Source organism: Eublepharis macularius, chromosome 1, assembly GCF_028583425.1.
Source record: "Eublepharis macularius isolate TG4126 chromosome 1, MPM_Emac_v1.0, whole genome shotgun sequence".
NCBI lineage: Eukaryota > Metazoa > Chordata > Lepidosauria > Squamata > Eublepharidae > Eublepharis > Eublepharis macularius.
In genome coordinates, this window is record NC_072790.1 from 221,743,684 (window position 1) to 221,764,514 (window position 20,831).

Here is a 20,831-nt window from a genome sequence, read left to right on the forward strand (position 1 = left end):
CTGGTGGGGGTGGCTGGGAGGAGCGCCCCCCCCCTGCTGAGAAGCGACTCCGTGGCATCCTGTAGATAAAGCACCAAGGACTCCAGGTGAGAGTTTCTACGAATCTAGGATTGCGTAGGTATGGATGAGATAGACAGACTGTATTTTATATAATTCAGTATGTACCAATAATAATAACTGCACGTATACTGCTCTTCTAGACATATTAGTGCCCCACTCAGAGCAGGTGAACACAGTCAGTGTATTATTATCCCCACAATACTGCAGTAGTGGGATTCAAACCAGTAAAGTGTTGATTTGCAGCTCAGGCACTATGCTACAGCAACTCTCATCTGATCTCTCTTATACAGGACACTGACTAGAAGCAAATCAATGGATAGATTGATTTTCTGGAACTCTGTGGGATTTTCTTGGGTCATTTCTGATTTCACTTCAGAATCTTTTAAAATACATGAATGCATACTGTACCTGGTTCTTCTTTCCAGTGCAGAAGCCATAAAACAGTATAGTTATTTTCGTCCTTACAAGGCACCACATTATGCAAGGGCCTTGTTTACTTTCCCTCTATCTGGACTGCAACACCTATTCTGGCCTGTTGGTTTATCTATCTGCTGTTTAGGATATTGAGAAGGGGGTGGGCAAAAGAACAGATGTACTGTAACAGCACATCACATCATCCCACACTTCTTCACTGCTCTCCTCCAGACACCCCCCCCCCAATGTGTACTAGTTGCTTATCTATACACTTGTACCCAGTACTGCAGTTTCCTGCTATTTGCATCTGTTATGTAGACTGTGTTGTGCTGCTGCATACAATTGTTCCCACTGAACTAACAATCCAAAAACACTTTCCTGCGAGTAATCCGCATTAAATAGACCCAAGTGAGCCTTTGAGTCGATCTGTTTAGGATTACTCTCTAAGCTGGTCAGTTTTGGCCTCTTACTTGCTTGGTGGAGTGAGGAGTATCTGCTGCTGAAGGAAGAAGAAAATAGTATTTCTACGCACAACAATAGAAAATTTGGCTAACTTCTTCATTATGAAATAGAATGCTGATATTTGAAGAAGGTTTTTTTTAAATTGTTCATATGGCTGGCTTACCCAGGCTCATTGGCTCAAAGACAGTATGGCCACATGGGCCACAGTTAATTTGGCAGAGAGCATTAGCTTTGCAGGCAGAATGTCCCAGATTGCATCTCCTGTTAAATGAATCTCAGGTAGAAAGCTCTGCCCGAAGCTTTGGAGAGCTACTGTTATATAGAGTAGATATTATTTGGTTAGATGGACCAGTGTTCATACTCATTGGTCTGCTGAATTCTGGCCAGCAAAAGGAAACGCAAACAAGAAAGTCTGTTGACTCACATATGGATGTCCTGTAAATGGGATAATTTTAGTTGGGTAGCTGTGCTGGTTCTGCAGTAGAACAGCAGGATTTGAGTCCAGTGGCACCTTAGAGACCAACAAGATTTTCAGAGTGTCCGGAGCTCTGACTCTTGAAAGCTTAGAGCTCTCAAAAGCTCTAAGGTGCCACTGAACTCAAATCCTGTGAATGGGAGTTCCACAGATTGTGTGACAACTAGCAAGAGTAACTTTCTCTGTGTCCTGGCTGTCCTGATCTGGATTAAAGATGACATTCTTGGTAGATATCCAGCCAACCAGTATTTAAAATCTTGTCAGTTTTAAATACTTCTTAATTTTTATGAAGTAAGTAGGAAATTTAGCATTGTCTGTCATTGTCAACATGTGGATTATGGTCACTAGGTAAAGTGCATAAGTATTTCTTAAAGCTTTTCCAAACAATGCTTTGTTGAATTTATTCATATGAAAGCTTTTTACATAAACTATTAATAGAACAGGCCTGGTCTTTGTTGGAGGACTTGGCTTAACATTTTTGCAGGGTTCAACTGGGATTAACACAATCCAGGGAATCACTCTAATGCCCTTGGTTAATATGATATGAGCATTATAGTGCATTAATCTTTCTTAAGCATTATCAAATTATGTGTATAAGCTAACAGCTGGCTTGAATTCCCACTGAAATAGTTCCTTTTCAGCAGGTCTGTTGGCAGCTGGTCAAACTTCACATCTAAAACTTTTGCCACAAGCAGGCAATAGCATTACAAGTGTTGCGGCTGTTCTAAAACATGTTATCATTTCTTCTTTCTTCCAAATGTGTAAATAGTATAGGTTTCCCATAGTGGGGAGTATTTCCAATTCTCTGGTCAAACAAGTAGCCAGAAATCTTCTCGGCAAAGAACATGTCATGCCAATTTACATTAACATCATCAATTTATAACATGGTAATGTCGTGCAAAGTTGATGGCATCAGATGAATAATCTGATCTATTTAGATCAGCAAGGCTAACAGTGCAATCCTAAACAGAATTACATCCCTCTAAGCCCACAATAATTTTAAAAGGATGGGGTTCTATTTAGGACTGCACTGTAACTCTATAGTCCAGTAGCACCTTTAAGAGTAACCAACTTTAGCATAAGCTTTCGAGAACCACAGCTCTCTTCATCTCTTCGTCACAGCTAACTCCTCTGGATCACTGTAACTCTAGTATACTTTACCTCAAGATTTTAACAATTGTTGTAACATGATCTGGCTGCTTAGTGATTTGCTTAATCAAAGAAGCACATGTCCTACTGTACCTCTAAAAGGCAAAGGGTAAAGTTCAGTAAAATGGAAAGGGAGAGAGAGATTGTACACATTAAGTTGCTCTAGGCCATTGTTCTATCTAGTGCAATGTCTACTCTCAGTGCAGTGGTTGTCCATCAATGAAGGGCCCTTTGCACCTGCTGAGATCCTTTTAACTGGTAATGCTAGAGATTGCACCCATGACCGTCTGCATTAGAAAGCAGGTGCTTTATTCCGAAGTTACAGCCCTTTTCTGGGCAAAGCATCACTGCAGTAGCCAAGCCTCACTGCTGTTCATTTTCACCTGCAGTCATTTCATAACTTGGAAAGGTAACATGAACTTCTCAATGTCCAGCCTGTATTTGGGAGCAGTCTTAAAATGGAGTACAGGGGCCAGTGCTGGTTTAAAATAGGTTTCAAGATGCAATGAAGGCTGCTGGGAGAAAGAAGCAAAAGGAACCAAACAAAAACATGAAATTAGGCTCTCACACTTTGAAAACTGTAAATACTAGTGGTTAATCAGTTGTCTCCCCAATACACAGATCTCTCATAGGGCAGAAAGCAAGACAAAAGTGAGGTATTCCTTATGTTAACAGAAATTATTTTTACATGATACACTAAGCAAAGAGTCAGTAGAAGTCAAATTAACTATAATTACTTATAATAAGGGCTTTTTTTCAGCAGGAATGCGGTGGAATGGAGTTCCGGAACCTCTTAAAACTGGTCACATGGCTGGTGGCCCCGCCCCCTGATCTCCAGACAGAGGGGAGTTTAGATTGCCCTCCATGCTGCTGGAGGCCTGGAGCGGCGCGGAGGGCAATCTAAACTCCCCTCTGTCTGGAGGTCAGAGGGCGGGGCCACTAGCCATGTGACCATTTTCGCCAAGGGCGATTTAAACTTTTAAAAACTCCCCCCTTGTTCCAGTTGACCCAAAGTGACGTCATTGGCCCTGGGAGCATGTGTGCACCACCTCCCGCCAAGAGTTGCCGCCTGTGCTGGCAACCCACTGAGTTCCACCACCTCTTTTCCCAGAAAAAAGCCCTGCTTATAATAATAATAACATTTGACTTATATATAGCCCTTCAGGACAATTTAACACCCACTCAGAGCAGTTTACGAAGTGTGTTATTATTATCCTCACAACAATCATCCTGTGAGGTGGGTGGGGCTGAGAGAGTTCCAAGAAGCTGTGACTGACCTAAGGTCACCCAGCTGGCTTCAAGTGGAGGAGTAGGGAATCAAACTCGGTTCTCCAGATCAGAGTCTGCCGCTGTTAACCGCTACACCAACCTGGTTGGAGGGCATGTAACCCTCATAAGCAATGTCACCTGTTAAGATAATTTTCTTCCAGCTGCAGAATCGCTCTCTTTAACAACTATATTTGTTATTTCTGAAACTGGATAGCAGTATCTATGTTGGTCCTAACAAACTTAATAATTAGAAAAGTAAATTATAATGATAATGTATTATGCTGTAGCATATTTTATTTATTTATTTATTTATTTCAGATTTCTATTCCTCCCCATGAGCGGGCTCAGGGCGGATAACAACATATTAAAAATACAATTTAAAAATTCATGTACATTAAAAATGACACATTTAAAACAGGATGGTGGACAGCCTTCACAGACAGGGTTAAGATTTTATACACTCCTAGTACATAGTGGTCAAGTGGTTGGGCTACAAATCAGCACTATGTTGGTTCAGATCCCGTTACTGCCATGAGCTCAGCAGGTGACCTTGAGTAAGCCTCCTCTCAGCTCCAGCTCCCCAGCTGTATTGTGGAGATAGTAGTAACACTGAGTACAGTGTTGTAGTCTGCCTCTTGGTGGTTGCCATTTCCAAAATCACTCTTTTTTCCACTTCTGTTTAAGATCATCTTAGAAAATATTTCCTGTCCTTTTCAATGGAGGCTGAAGATTATAGGCCCACCTGTGATGGAATTGGCCTCTGAGAACACTCTATGCCCCGACAAAAGCCAAAATGTATTCCTCCTCAGGTGGTGGCATTTCAGAATATAGTTGAGGCACTACATGTTGAATGCTCCCTCTTGCACACAGAAAAGCACCCCAGCAGGGAGAAGAATCTGCTGTATTACTTCTTGAGATACTAACTTCTAACAGGCATGGAGATTTTTTTGTTTAGAGTGAATGAACCTTCAGTCATGTAGTTTGTCATCTCCACTCTGGTACAGCCCATTCCTGAAGGATTGTACCTAAATGCTCAGGTCAGTCCTAAGTCTGTGTATGGTGGGAGGCGCAGGATTCAGGGGTTGTTTGGGAGCATGACAATGTTTACGTTCTGGGGAAACAGAACCTGAGTTAAGAAACTTAAATTGCAGTATATCATTCATGTGTGCCCTTGGTAATAGCTGACCAGAGAGGTTATACGTGATGCAGAAACAGCAGTGCCTTTTCAGGTGCATGGTTAGTTGCTCCTGTGTATGAGAGACTCTGCAGCTCATTTTCATAAATATTAAAAACTATCAGGAAGAATGTGTGGTATCTCCCTCTTTTTTATAGTGCAATTGATAATGAAGACTATGAAGAAATGCTAGTTGGTTGGTTGCTTTTAAGATATGGCTTAAATTGTTTTTAGTACAGAGGGATACCTAGCTCTTTTGAGGCAGGATTCTTACAGGTCCCTCTGGCAAAAAAACTATTGGTAAGAAATTGTCGTTGATTGGTTTATCCTCAGATAGGATTAGTGAACTTGGGAAACTGGAAGTTCATAATAATATATTGATTATGCCTGCATGGTGATTTAAGCTCATTGTGCTTGCTCATCTCGGTTTTTTGATATTCCTCTCCAAAGATGTTTGCCATCATGTACTTATTTTTTGACAGTTCCAGGCTTTCTAAGAATTTTTTTCTTGGCAGATTAAATGCCCGTCCTTCTGTGGTCATGAAAACTAGATATATTAAGTTATCTTACTCAGAAAGAACCTGTGTGTGTTCCTCTGGTTTGATTTATTCTCTAGCACGTAAGTTGTTGGACTGCCCTGTTTATGAGGACTTTCGATTGTGTTATATTACTCCTCTTTCAATTGATTGGCCTGGACTATGTGTGTTTGAGGCAATGCCCTTTTTATTGAGTGACAGGGATCCTGAAGTTACAGCAGCTATAGAAAAATTTGTATCAGTCCTTACATTCTTTAAGCAAAAGGCTTAAACAACTTCACTGCTAAAGATCTGTGTATCAAGCCTCTAAAGGATAAAGGAAAGAAATGCTGGTGTTGCTAATGACTGTGAGATTATCACATTGTGCAAATGTAGGACCTTCCAATTGTCGTTTTGGGGCAAATTAGGCTTGATGCTGGTCTTCCACAGTTTCTGAAAATGCTAATTTGCTGGCCCTGTGTGGTTGCTTTGAAGATGGGGAAGGTCACTGGGGAAGAGGGTGTTTAGCCCTTTCCACATATTCTTTCAGAATTTAAAACGCCTCTCCCAAGTTCCCACATTCAGGCACCTGAACCCAAACACTTTCCTGCAAGAGCCAGTTGTAGTTTCTAGAATATAGTTTAAGCATTCACAAGGATAATGTTTAGAAATGAATATTGATCCTTGAATCTAACCAACGTCTTCTGCAGAAAAATAATGGCATTTGCACCTCCCAAAATCCTGGAGGGCCCCAAGATGCAAACCAAGATGAGTGCATGGACCCCCCTGAATCATCAGCTTATGAATGATAAGGTGAGTCCTATACAGTTGTAAAAGCATGTGCCATAGTGTCATTCTACTACCTTAATTCTGCCAACACAAAGAACTCTGGCATACTGCACAGTAGTGTTGTTTGGTGAAATCACTTCATGTAACACATTAGAAAACTCTGTGCATGTGGAACTAGACTTGCTGGAATTCTTTGGGCCCTCTGATAGATTCTGGGAAGCCCCTGTTCTATTTTGAGAACGTTTTGCCCCAACTGGAATGTTTAGGCCAAATTCTGGTTCAGATAGAATTTCTGAATTCCACTTTTGAATTCTGTCTGAGGAGAACTCAGCAGCCCTGGTCATGATCTTCCATTGTAGACCCTGTTCTGCAAAGAGTGGGACAGTTTCCGTAAGTCTGCCCCAACCACCACTTCCTGGTTTAAGCTAATACAATGTGGATATTATACCTTTGAGGGAGTATTTGGAGATCATATGGCTAAGATATCAAGCAGCTACCTGTTCAGAGTGTTTCTGGCACAGCTGTAAAATAAAAGTGAATCTACAAGGATCAAGCGAATGGATATGCATCTGATGGGGTGAGCTCTGACTCACAAAAGCTTATGCCAGAATAAATGTTCAGTGCCACCCTAAACCAAGTTATACCCTTGTAAATCCATTTAAGTAAGTGGGCTTAGAAGGGGGTAACTCTGCTTAGGATGGTACTACATGTTAGTCTTTAAGGTGCCGCTGGAATCTAGTTTGCTGCTACAGACTAACATGACAACCCATCTGGCAAAAAAAGTGGTTTCTGTGAGTGCATTAAAGAGTCTGCTGAACTCGTGTTGAACATTTTGATCTCTTTTATGTCCTTTGTGGTAGATAAAACAAATGATGATTGTCTGTATCTAAGCTCCAGTTTTGATTTTCAGATAGAAACTAGTCGGTGTGGTATAGTGGTTAGTGTGTTGAATTAGGCCTCGGTTTAAATCCCTGTTCCACCATGTCCCTCTTTCTAAGCTTAAACCACCCTGCAAGTTGTTTTTAGGATAAAATGCAAAGAGAAGGGGAGGATTGAGTTTCTTGGGGAATGGTGGGATACAAATTAAATATATAGAATTTTAGCAGAGTAGCGATTTTAAAAAGAAAACTCCTAACATTAACTTTTTTCCTGGCACCTGCTTCTTCAGTTTCCTGGATGAGTTAGTAGGATGGTCCCTCCCAATTAAAGATTAACAGTGCAATCCTAAGCAAAGTTACTCCCGTCTAAGCCCATTGTAATCAATGGGCTTGGACTGGAGTAACTCTGCTTAGGATTGCAAGGTAAGTAGTGAACAGGATAACATTGCAACCCCTCATACCCAAGTCGATCTGGTTATATGGCAGTCACTGAAGTACAGTTAGGATGTTTGAGTGTGAGGGCAACGCAAATGAATGAGTGTAAACATTATTCATAAAGAGTACCAAAAGTATGATTAGTTTGGGACAGCTGTGGCAGTGATAGTGGGGTGGATTCAACCATCCTCGAAGTAGCTTTTCTCCAGTTTATGTGGCTTTCCTCCAATTGAAGAGCCACTCAACTCAGAGGAAGGCTGCTTAGAATAGAGGAAGACTTCAGACTTGAGCCAAAAGAAGAGATGGAGTATAAATATTTTGAAGAATAAATGAATAAGCTTTGCTGAGTGGATTGGTAACATAGGGGTAGGATCCACCCCAGTGGGGTAGGTTCCTAACTGAGGAAACAGAATAGAAATTGCAAACTATCTTTCATAGCTATCTTAAATCCAGTGAGATTCTTTCCTTCTGCAACTAGTCAGAAGAGAATCTTTCAGAATGCGGTACCCCCAGAAATCATCATCTTTTTTCTAACTTTAAATCTGTGAAAAGATTTTTCCATCTCCAGCTCATGGAATAGTCTTTGAGCATGCTGTGAATGGCTTTAATGTCTGTACAAAATTAGGCAATGGTATCTTCTCTCATTACGTCCATAGGCGCTGTCAGGTTTCAACCAACCCCAGCAAGGGGCTTGCAAGGCCATCAGAGATGGTTTGCCATTGCCTTCCTCTGTAGCCTTCTTCGGTGGTCTCCTATCCAAGTGCTGACCTTGCTGAGCTTCTGAGATCTGACAAGATCAGGCTATACCATGCTGCTTTCCACCTTCTCTCATTAGCAGAGCTTATAAAAGTAACTGAGTGACCTCAGCTTGCTATCCTGCTGCACCTCTCTGTGATTGCTTAGAGGGGAAGGCAATGTGATATGCATGCACACTAACGGGATTCTTCCAAAAAATGGCAAAAAATTATATGTGGTCTGAATGGGGGCTCACAACTCAGAAGGTTAGGCTCTCTGGCCCACCTGAGGGTCCCAGCACATGAGTTAAAGACCATGACTCTAAATAACTGTTGGCAAATGTGCCACCTACTTTCACCCAGAGGGATAGAAGTTTGAACCTGTTGTGCTAAAAAGAAACCTTGGGATGGCTCTTCTGGCGTCTGGTTATTTCGTAAGGGATTAACTTACGTGCGCTTTGTTTTCTAATGAAGAGTGTCATGACAAGAGGGGTCCAGGTGTATTCATAAGAGCTTGGAAAACAAACGTATATTTCTGTGATCAAAGCCCCCCGAGTCTGGCTTTGAGCAACGCAAACAACTCCTTTGCTTTCCCACTTAAAATATTTGAACCAAAAAGTGATCCTAGGCCCATTTATCATTTCTTGTAACAAAGAAGATTGTGAAATGCCACCACAACAGAGGCAGCGGCTGGCACAGGCGACGGTTCATTCAGACAAGTGTCTTGAGAACGCATGGAGGGAGAAAGCCCATTAATGCATTTAGATCTAGTTTTTCACTTCTCTCCACAAAGGTGGGGTGTAAGCATGGCCCACATTGAGTCAGCTGAGGCTGCTGGCAGCATTCTTCTAGGAAAAGGAAAAAGAAGAAATTGTTCTACATGGATCTGTTAGGAACAACACAATGAAAGAAAATGATGCAATCTAAAATGACATCAGTCGTAGCGTTCTGCTTCTTCAACAAACATAATGCCCCATTGCATTTCAAGTTAACATTCATCACCAAGGGCGTTCCGCAGCTTTGAACCAAGACCCTTTTCTTGTTGTTCTGCAGACGTTGTGATTTGTAGGTAGAGGGGGAAAAATTCTCTCAGTGGAACTCAAAACCACCAAGAAAAGGAATTTCAGGAAAGTCAACAGGAGGTTGTCACAAAACGTAATAAACATATAGAATTTGCTGCTACTAGATGTGGTGACAGCTGTGGCCTTAAATGTCTTTAAAGGGAGAAGTCAACAAAATTATGGTCTATCAACCGCCATTAGCCACAGTTCCTAAGTCAAGTGCTGGGAGCAAACAGCATGGAAAAGTTGTTGCCTGCTTTTGTTTTTCACGGGAGCATCTGGCTGGCCACTGTGGACAATCAGATGCTGGAAAAGATGAATTGTTGGAGTCATAGAGCAGAGCTCTTCTTGCAGCTTTGATCATGTGGGACCCCTTTGCGAGCTGATGAATACTGAGGAGAAAAGCCCTGTTGTTACAGACACTAAGATGGTTTTATGAATTTGTCCTAAGACTGTCCAATTAAACCTTATATTAAAAAGCTGAACATTCAGAAGGCAGGTAGTTGTCTACACAGGAACTGCTGCTTCAGTCTACCCTTTAACTGTTTGTTGAGTCATTTCTTAATGTCCTATTTTTCTTCCTCACTGAGTCTGTTCCTTACAGGTATTTGAAGAAAGAAGAACCCTGATGGGGAAATGGGTAATCTTTTCTTTTTTAATTGACCCTCAGATCTCCATTTGTTTTGATACATATTGACAGATGAGCAAACTATATTGAGAAATCTCTTATATGATGGGTTCCCGCCCTCGAGATTCAAAATTATGGGTAGGCCAATTTGAATATGTGCATCCTACTATATAAAAGGCTCACCGTGTTCTAGACAACTCACTTCCTACCCTGGTACACCACCAGAGGGTGCTGCCATGGACGGAAACTCAGAAGAGGCAAGCCATCCCTCTGAGAGTGTGCCATGGCGGGAAGCCCAGGCTGGGATGAGGCGTGGAGCAGGCGGCAATGTCTGCCCCCTGCCTTCACCCAGCTGGGATCAGGAGCGGAGCAGGAGGCAATGCCCACCCCCACTTCACCTGGCTGGGATCAGGTGTGGAGCAGGTGGCAATGCCCACCCTCCACCTTCACACAGCTGGGATCAGGAGCAGAGCAGGTGACAATGCCCACCCCCTGCCATCACCCAGCTGGGATCAGGAGCGGAGAAGGTGGCAATGCCCAACCTCCCCTTCACCCAACTGGGGTTAGATGTGGAACAGGCAGCAATACCCACCCCCTTCACCCAGCCAGGATCAGGAGCAGAGCAGGAGGCAATGCCCGCTCCCCTCTTCACCCAGCCGGGATCAGGAGTGGAGCAGGTGGCAATGCCTGCCCTCCCTTCACCCTGCCGGAATAAGGCATGGAGCAGGTTGCAATGCCTGCCCCCCTTCACCCGGCTGGGATCAGGTGTGGAGCAGGAGGCAGTGCCTGCCCCTTTCACCTGGCTGGAATCAGTAGTGGAACAGGTGGCAATGCCCACCCCCATTCACCCAACCGGAATCAGACACAGAGCATGAGTCAATGCCTGCTCCCTTCACCTGGCTAGGATCAGTCACAGAGGAGGAGGCAATGCTCGCCTGCCTGCCCTCCCCTTTCTAGAGCCCATTGTATATTTTCCCACAATGGGCTTTGTTACTAGTATTACATATTATTCATTCCCCAGCTGCAAGCATCCAAAGAGATTTGGCCGGTCACTTTTGTAAAGAGAAGCTGGACTGGATGTACATTTTGTTCACAAAAGGAATAAACTATGATAGGCAAATGCAACTTCCATGAACTGAGGCAGCATACCTCTAAATACTAGATGCCAGAGATGACTGAGGAGAGCTATCACCTACATGTCTTGCTTATGAGCTTCTCAGTGGCTTCTGGCTGGTTTGTGTTGGAGACAGAACAATGGACTAGACAGACCTTTGATCTGATCTACCCATCATGTATTCTTACTAATCAGGGAACCGAGAGTCCCATAGACTCTGTGGCTTGATGTTTGAAAAAACATGCTAGGTAGTCATTTACTTAAGGTTGTCCTTCTGCCACAAAAACTGTAGCTCACCATTTTTCTTCTCCTGCCACCCCAGTTTGATAAATGGACAGACATTCAGAGGCGAAAAGTCTTGATGGATCTGTTAGAGCGCTGCTCTCTGTCACAACTGAAGTTCTGTGTCAAGCAGCTGCATAATCGTGTCCCAGTTGAAGCGCTGGATTTCACCACAAAGATCCCCAGAGCATTGTCCCTGTACATCTTTTCTTTCCTGGACCCTCGGAGCCTGTGTCGATGCGCCCAGGTAAAACTCAATGGGCATGAAGTAGACGTGGGGAAGGAGTCAGCGCAAAGAGACAAACTGGGTATGTTTACCCTAGAGAAAAGAAGCTTAACAGAGATGTGATGTCTTCAGATAAGGGAGTAAAGGCAGGATAGGGTTTGTCCATTGAGGGAAAAAAAATGGCTTCAGTAGGATCAACTCAGAGCCAAGCTAGAAGTGGCACCTGACACAGGTTGGACACTTGTCAGCTTCCCTCAAGTTTTGATGGGAAATGTAGGCGTCCTGGTTTTACAGCTGGGCTCTCCATTACAGCTGCAAGACCAGGATGCCTACATTTCCCATCAAAACTTGTGGGAAGCTGACAAGTGTCCAACTTGTGTCAGGCGTCACTTGTAGCTTGGTTCTCAGTCTTTCCTGATAGGAACTTGTCCAATGAAAGAAACCCCCTAGGCCCTCTACTGGAGAACTGCTCTTCCAGATGGGAATTTCTTCCATTGGACAAGTTCCTATTGGGAAAAACCGAGTTACAGAATGCCACATCTATGAATGTGGTGTGAGGCAGGGAGAGGCTGTACTAAATAATCCACTGAGCACCAACTCTGGTACACCAATCTATCCAGAAGGCCAATTCATGCATGTTGTGGCATTGCTTGCAATTGCTTGTAACTGAATCCGTGGTTATTTCCATTTTAGATATTGCTTTATCCTTATGAATATAGGCAAGCATGAGCCCAAGGACTTGCATTTATGAATTTTGCTCCACTGCCATATGTTTGAATCAGCCTGTGCTTTTGGTTAGAGTGATGTGAACATTGCCAACAAATGAACTGCAGTTGTTGCAGAAGTTAAATTGTATTGTTCTCTGAGAGCTATGAGGCAGATTTTCCATCTAGAAAGTGTGCTTGAGCTATTTGTTACGACAGCAACCTTGAATAATAATGGTGCATTTGGCATTCACAGGTGAGCTGGCACTGGAAATACTTGACAGAGTTGGATCAACTTTGGATGCTAAAATGTCTGCGTTTTGGGTGGTACATCAACTTCTCTCCAACCCCATTTGAGCAGGGAATCTGGAAGAGACATTACATTGAGATGGTGAAAGAGTTCCTCGTTACCAGGCCTACGGTACCTCTGCAATCATTGAGAGATTCTTGTAGGAGAGAAACCGAAAGCTTCTAGCCTAGTTTTATCATCTGATGTTCTGACTTTCCATATGCAGGGTCTTTCGGACATGAAGATCATCCAAATTTGCACAAGCCCTTAATGGCATTCTGAAGTGGCCCAGTCTTAGGAAACTGTAACACATGCCTTCCCTAAAAGATCTGGGGTAGGGCTGTGGTTCAGGGGTAGAGCATTTGCTTGATATGTAGGAGGTCCTAAGTTCAATCCCTGGGATCACCAATTAAAAGGACCAGGTAGGAGGTGATGTGAAAGACTCCAACCTAAGACCTGAAAGCTACTGCCTGTCAAAGTGGACAATAGTGACCTTGATTGGTCAGTGGTCTGATCAAGTATAGGGAAGTTGCATGAGTTCATGTGTTTGCATTGGCTCTCAGGGTACCGAGTCTTCTAAAATTTCCATGCAGACATGTTCCTGAATTGTCTGTTGAACATGTTAAACAACAGAGAACAGGCAGTACCATACTGTAGTGGTGGACCCGTGTGTGTGAGGACATTACTTTAAACAGTCACATGAAGATTAAAACCTCTTTGACTGAATTAAAACAATGCATTTACTGCTAAATCACAGTCCTGCTTGCTAACTGTATGCTCCCTTAAAACGTTCACTCTTTGAAGGTCAAAGCCTTCAATTTCTAAGTGAAATATTGAGGTTTGTTTGTTTGTTTGTTCCGGGTTCAAAGTAAAATCTTGTATTTTCCAGCCAATAAACAGTCAGTGTGTTAATTACACTTTTATTGTAAAATAATCTGATAAATATAGATGTGATTAAACAAAGCATTATTAATAGAGAAGCAGGTCACTGGCATACCACATAGAAATCAATTGTATATAAACATATGTGTAATGCAGACTTTTTTAAAAAAAAAAGTTACATTTCAAAGCCTCTTATCCAGAGCTATGCCAAAATTCACTGAATTTGAAATCAGAAAGATTCAGGGGTTATAGGGTATGGCCATCTTACATAGAAACTATTATATTATTGTGTTTTCTAAAGGTATGATATGATGCTGCTCTGAACATGCTCTGATAGACACTGTTTTCACAATGGGATTTTTTCTGGGCATGGAATCAACTGTTTGGCATTGTTCTTTGTGTTGAGAGCTAGTTTGGCAGATGATCAAGCTTTCATAATTCATTCTAATAATAAACAATACATCTCTTAACTGGCCTCTTCCTTCATCATTGAAAAAAGGAAGAGTAATTTTTACAAGAAACCTGAAAAATTCTATAAGCCAGATGCAGTCAAGCCTTGCATGTCAAATATACCAATAAATTCCATATATGAACTGCATAGCAAAGCATTCCATGACAGTGTGGCCTGTAGACTTCAGGTTGCTCAGTCTCAAAAAGTTCATCAGAGGGCCGGAAAAGGTGCAGAAAAGAGCAGTAAAAATGATGCAAATGGTTGGAGCAGTTTCCCAGAAGATAATGCTAAAGTGTTTATAGGTCTTTTTAGTTAAGATTACTCTTGGCCATAATGGCTAAATGAAATTTCTTGTACAGAGAGAGCCTATATTTGAATGCCAGTTGCTGGCATACAGGCTATGGGAGAGAGTCATACTTTCCTTATGGGCTTCCCAGAAGTGTCTGTCTGGCCAGTGCTGGAAATACAACACTGGACTAGATGGAGCCTTGGTCTGATCCAGGAGGCCTTACATTTTTATGGGCTATGTGGTAGATGGGGCTGCCTGATGAACTTTTAATTTCTTAACCTCATAGTTCCAAATGATTATTCTTGTTGCTTTCATGGTGTGTATTGTGGTAATCTAAAACTGCAACAAAGAGCCATTAGCATTGTGACCTGCTGGAGGGCTGCTCCCTTCCACCATGGTTTTCTGGCTGTGAGTGTACTCACTGTGGTGGCCAGCTGGGAAAAGATTTGTGACGAGGGAAGTTTTATAGCAGCTTGGACTTTGTTGTTCTTACCTGTCTTTTCCTGTTTAGACACTCCCAAAAAATGACTTTGTGGTGGTTGATGTTCAGCCAGTAGCTAAAGAGGCCCCAGAGGTAAAACAGTCGGTGTCCTCAGTCCTACAATTAGGAAAGAAGATGGACAAGGAGAAAAGGGGGCTCCCCCCATGGCGTTCTTCAGATAAGCATCCAATGGACACCATCAGATTCAATTACTTGGACAACTATGATCCTATTGAGCAAGCGAGACAGGCGTAAGACACACCCTGAAATCCTGTTTCTTTCTTTTTGTCAGACTAAATTATTAACAGAATGGGGCCGGCGGCGACAGTGGTGTCTCATTCATCCTCAAGATAGCAGTGGCATAGTAGTCTGTTATGGTTCATAACTATTCACAAATTTGAACAATGAGAACTGAGGCTGCAAGACCAGTCTACCCCTTTATGATTAGCGGTAAACCAAACATAACATTCTCTTTGCAACGAGGCCAGTCATGAATCCCAAAAGGTTTGGCCAGAGCCTAGAATGGATGAATGATTCTAGGCCAGAACTCTGCAGTCGATTGTTGAATGGGTTCTGCAATCCACTGCAGGCATGCTCAGGGAGATGGGAAACATCCCATAAACCCTAAGGCATGCCTTTGACATATAACACAGCAAGGAGTTTTGGACTGGGACTGCAGAGAGGTGGGTTCAAGTCCCCTCTCTGCCATGGAAACTCACTAGGTGGCCTTGGGCCAGTCACTCTCTCAAGCTAAACTACCTTACAGGGCTGGAGTGGGGAGAGAATGGAAGAGGCCAGACCCATGCGTACTTGACCTCTACAGAGGAAAGATTGGATAAATAACAGCTATCCAGTAACATTTTGCCAAGGATTGGTGCAGCCACAACCTCTCTTGGAGCTTTGGTCTGCTGTCATTGCTTTCTTGGTCTGGATATTTTTTCTCACTGTTTATTGTAAATGTTTCCTTTTTTACTTCAAATTCCTTACCTGTTACAGGAGGAACAATGGATGAGCCATTGTTCCTCCTATTTCTGACATCTTTTTAAATCGTGTGGGCAACTCTCTTCTAATTTCTGTTGTGAAGAAAAGCCATCTCCTTTTCTCCATGTTAAACGTCCCCAGTTTCAAGTGGGAGACACTTTGCTGACTGAAGATTCCCTGGCATGGCATTTTTCCTGAGTTACTAGCAATGTAATACAAAGCCAAGAAGAAGCTTTCTGGAGGGGCAGGTATCTTTTTTTCCTCAGGTGTACAGGAACGGAATGCCCTGCAGTGCACAGGTGACTCTGCAGAAAACAATGTGTGCCGAAGCACCTGCAGAGCCTGTCAGCCAAACAGCAGCACGCTCAGAAGCTAAAATGAGCACTGTCTGAATGAGCTCCAGTTATCAGCAACATTTGCACTGAAGAGAGATGCCCCTCTCTCGAGGAGGAAGTGCAGGGTTTTCAGTTGCCAGGTGACTTTTGTTTTCCCTGGCATCTATTTTATTTGTTTAGTACATTTTTATTCCACCCCTCTTCCAAGATGACCAGGGTGGTACACAGTGTTCCCCTCTCCCCCACTTAATCCTCACAACAAACCTGTGAGGTAGGTTCGGCTGACAGAGAGTGACTGGCTCACTGACTCAGTGAGCTTCCATGGCAGACTGGAGATTGGAACTGGGTTCTCCCAGATTCTAGCCTGACGCCCTAACACGCTGGTTTTCACTCCCTTCACTGGAACACGTACCTGACTCTTCCTTCCCCTCATGCCTCTGGGTAGGCTTTTGGCTTTTAAAAGACATCTTTAAAGGCAGCTGGTATATTGATCCATTTAAATGTTTGTTTAGTACTTTTAAAAGCCATTTTATAAAAACTGTGTTGTTCTGGAGAGGTATCAGAGTAGATTGTGATTGGCTGGCTTTTCAGCACTGTGCACAACCCAACCCAGTGGGAAGATGGGAGGTAAGTGGCTGACGCCAGGGCCAGCCAATCAGCACTCAGCACTGCCAGGTTCTCCTTGGAACAGGAAGGACCCATTGCTGCTGAGCTCAGTTCAGTTTGTAAGTTTGTACATCTCTGCCCTGAAAGGAGTAAGTGTAAATCCATGGAAGGGGCACTGAACAAGCTGTGTATATCTGTCTTCACCTCCTGTGCAAGTGTCATATTTCCCCCCTCTCTTGCAGTAGAAAAAACGGGGGAGGGCTAACCCCAGACCTCAGCAAGCAAGCTTTTCCGAAAAAAAGGAGACCAAGCAGTGGAACATACAAACTCCGGAAAGCAAAGTCATTGGCAAGTATTGCTACTGGTTGACCTTCTCATCAGCAAACTCACTGGCACATGCAGCCCTCAGTCACTGCAAAGGTTGGCAAGGAAGAGAGCATCTTTGCCAGTGGCAGCATTTGGATAAAAGTGAGTGTGACTCAGAAAGGTATCCTAGCACTCGGCTGTTATGGGCATGGGCACGGATGCTCTCTTTGAGTATGCTGGGTTCTTTTACCAAGCTGACTGATTCTCACAGAGCTGGAAAAGTATTCATTTGGAATCATGCAAAAGTAAGGCATGGGTGCCAGCATAAAATGGCTGCCAAGGAGTGGGGTACAGGCAACCACAAAATGGCTATCATAGGAACTAGTTCCAATCCCAAAACACTGGGAGGTTCCAAGCCAAGCATCATCCTATGATGGGGGCAGCAGTTGCTGAAGGGGTGCCTCCTTGGATCTTCTGAAGAACCTTCTGCTCCAGTGAGGTGGAGGAACACCAGGCTTGGCCCTTTGCTTTGGAGAAGCAGGAAGGGCACAGCAGAAACACATTGGCAGATGCCATGGCATTCATGGGGGCAACTTTGGGTATCATTGGGGTATTAGTTTCTTATGTGGGTTACCGTATTAGAAAGCCATAGGATTGTTTACCCGGGCATGTCTGGCCACAGAGGCGAGAGCTTTCAGCTGTGTGCGTCTGTCACTGTATGCAGAATCTCTAAAAAGCGTTATGATTAAATCTGTTTTGCTTCCTTGTCCTCCAGCAATCTAGTGCTGAGTTGCCAAGAATGCAGGAGGGTAGAAATCAGGTATATGAGAAACATTTGCTGCCCGTAATCCTTTGCATCCTAGTCTCATTCCTGGAGGGTGGGGTGGGGAGCTGTACCGTGCCTGCCACATCCTGTCATCCATTTGTGTGTTATGCACCATCAGCATCCCTCTCTGACATGTTAAGCTCTTGCATGCCCTCCTGCTTCTGTTTAGGTTGATCTCTGCAGGCCATTATGCTGTTCTTTTTCAATGTAAGGATTAAGCCCTGCCTTTTGCACATTGTCTGTGTTTTCCAGCCGTTGCTAGTTGCCTGTTAGGAAAACAGAAAATGATTCTAGCCCTTTCAAGTTGACATTTGACTGTTGACAGTTGTGCCATTATCTGCCTTTATTGCTTCCGAATAGATTTCTGAGAAAGTGTTTTACTGTCTCCAGATTCTCCTAAAGATTAAGCAAACAGATTTAAAGATGGTTGTTGTGGGTTTTCCGGGCTGTATTGCCGTGGTCTTGGCATTGTAGTTCCTGACGTTTCGCCAGCAGCTGTGGCTGGCATCTTCAGAGGTGTAGCACCAAAAGACAGAGATCTCCCAGTGTCACAGTGTGGAAAAGATGTTGGCAGGTCATTTGTATCTACTCAGGAGGGGTGGGGTTGAGCTGAGTCATCCTGTAAGAGTTTCCCAGGGTGTGGAATGCTAATGGCGGGAGGCTTCACTGTATCCTGAGGAGGTTCTTTTGCATATGGATTGGGGCTTGATGTGCTAATCTTCTCTGCAGGGCTATTGTCGAGTATAGAGTGTTTTGTGAGCCTGGTGTTTTTCAGAACTGGAAACCATGCTCTGTTCATTCTTTTTTTTTTTTTGAAAAATTTTTATTGGGTTAGGATCAATTATTTTCACATTACAATCAATTCTCCCATTTTCCAATTTCTAACCCCCTCCCTTTCCCCCCCTTTTTGTTGACTTCCAACAGTTTTCCAACCCTTTGTCCCTTTTCCCTTACTCCTTTTAAATTCCTCTATCTAACAAATGTATATTCTCCCTTTATTCTAAGCAATACTTCTTTAACTATTTTTAATACTCTGTACCCAAACTATGAGTCCTTATTTCCATATTGGATAGACAATTTATCCCATTTTTCATAATTCCAATTTCAAATATTTCTATAGATCATAAACCATATAAATCATACATTCATATAAATCAAACAATTTGACTTATACTCTATATGTTACTCATTCTATCTTCTTCTTTCTATTTTAGTTATATTTAATTACATTAATATTTCTATTCCCCTTCAATAGTAAATCTATATAACTATCATCATATAATCAATCAATTTGACTCATATATATCTTCAAACAAGCATATTCTGTTTGGTACATTATACAAATCTTACCAGAAAGAAAATATTATTAGTTAATCAGTCCTTATAGTTAACCCTTATGGTTAGTTATTTTCTATCAATATTCTATTTGTTATTCCATATATATCAATCTATTAACCTAACTGCTTAGAGATTCACGTTTACCTCTTCTCCCCCCCGGTAAAGTCACCCCCCTCTACATTTTATTATACTTCAATAGTTCTTAAACTGCCACAGTTCTCCTCCCACCTCCCATTTCTTCTCCAAATATTGTTTCAGCTTCTCCCAGTCTGTGTTAAACTGCCCTGAGTCCAGAGTTCTCAGTTTTCTTGTCATCTTGTCCATTTCTGCCATATACAGCAATTTGTAGATCCAATCTTCAATAGTTGGCACTTCTTGTACTTTCCATTTTTGCGCATACAAAATTCTAGCTGCTGCCGTCATGTAAAATATCAACGTCCTATGATGGGTCGGAATTCCCTCCATTCCCAAGTTTAGTAGCAGGAGTTCTGGGTTCTTATTTACTTGAAATTGCAAAATTTCACTCATTTCTCTTATTATTTCCCCCCAGTACTGCCTAGCTACCTCACACGACCACCACATATGATAGAGGGAGCCCTCATGCTTCCTGCATTTCCAGCATTTATTAGAAGTGTTCAAATTCCCTAGCGCAATCTTCTTTGGTGTCATGTACCAACGATAGATCATTTTGTAAATGTTCTCTTTAATGCTAGTACATGTCGTTGTCTTCATTGTAGTCTTCCACAAGTATTCCCATGCCTCCATTGTTATTTCTTTATTGAAATTTATAGCCCATTTCACCATTTGTGTTTTAACTATCTCATCCTCAGTATACCATTTCAACAGTACTTGGTATACCTTAGATATTCTTTTCTTGTCCTCTTTAAAAAGGGTCTGCTCTAGTTCCGAATTCTCTGTTCGTATACCTCCCTTTACAGAGTCCGAATTATATAAATCTCTAATCTGTCTGTACTGGAACCAGTCATAATAAGGTGATAGTTCCTCCTGCGTCTTTATTCTAAGTTTAGATGCTTCAGTTCTAGTTATTTCTTTGTAAGTTAAACATTGTTGCTCATTATCAACAGCTCTCGGATCTATCACCTCATATGGAACTACCCACAAAGGGGTTCCTTCTTGTAGATAAATTCTGTACTTCTTCCAGATTGTATATAAACTTCTCCGTATATAATGATGCAGGAACATCGAGTTCACCTTTACTTTATCATGCCATAGGTATGCGTGCCATCCGAATATTTTTTTGTATCCCTCTAGGGCTAGTAGTTTTTTGTTCTTTAACGTCATCCACTCTTTCAACCACACTAGGCAAATTGCGTCATGGTAAAGTCTCAGATTGGGCAGTTGCATTCCGCCTCTTTCTTTTGCGTCTTGTAGAACTTTCATTTTCACTCGAGGCTTCTTGCCTGCCCATACAAAATCTGATATTTTCCTCTGCCATTTTTCGAATTGCTTAGAGTCTCTGATGATTGGTATTGTCTGTAGCAAAAACATTACTCTTGGTAACACATTCATCTTGACTGCTGCAATCCTACCCAACCATGACAGATTCAGCCTATTCCATTTAATCAAGTCTCTCTCTATCTGAGTCCATAGTTTTTCATAGTTGTTTTTAAATAAGTCTATATTCTTTGCAGTCAGTTCAATTCCCAAATATTTCACC

General features: G+C 42.5%; 1 protein-coding gene across 1 annotated transcript in view; it reads left to right on the top strand.

Annotated features, from left to right (window-relative positions):
* Positions 1–20,831, top strand: part of FBXO16 (F-box protein 16) — a 31,021-nt gene continuing 10,190 nt past the window's right edge. Inside the window, exons 1-7 of the mRNA XM_054991110.1 lie at positions 1–86; positions 6,229–6,331; positions 10,020–10,055; positions 11,480–11,686; positions 12,626–12,790; positions 14,792–15,012; positions 16,926–17,031. Coding sequence (XP_054847085.1) covers positions 6,236–6,331; positions 10,020–10,055; positions 11,480–11,686; positions 12,626–12,790; positions 14,792–15,012; positions 16,926–17,031 — 831 coding nt within the window. The 5' untranslated portion in view covers positions 1–86; positions 6,229–6,235. The remainder of the gene's footprint in view (positions 87–6,228; positions 6,332–10,019; positions 10,056–11,479; positions 11,687–12,625; positions 12,791–14,791; positions 15,013–16,925; positions 17,032–20,831) is intronic.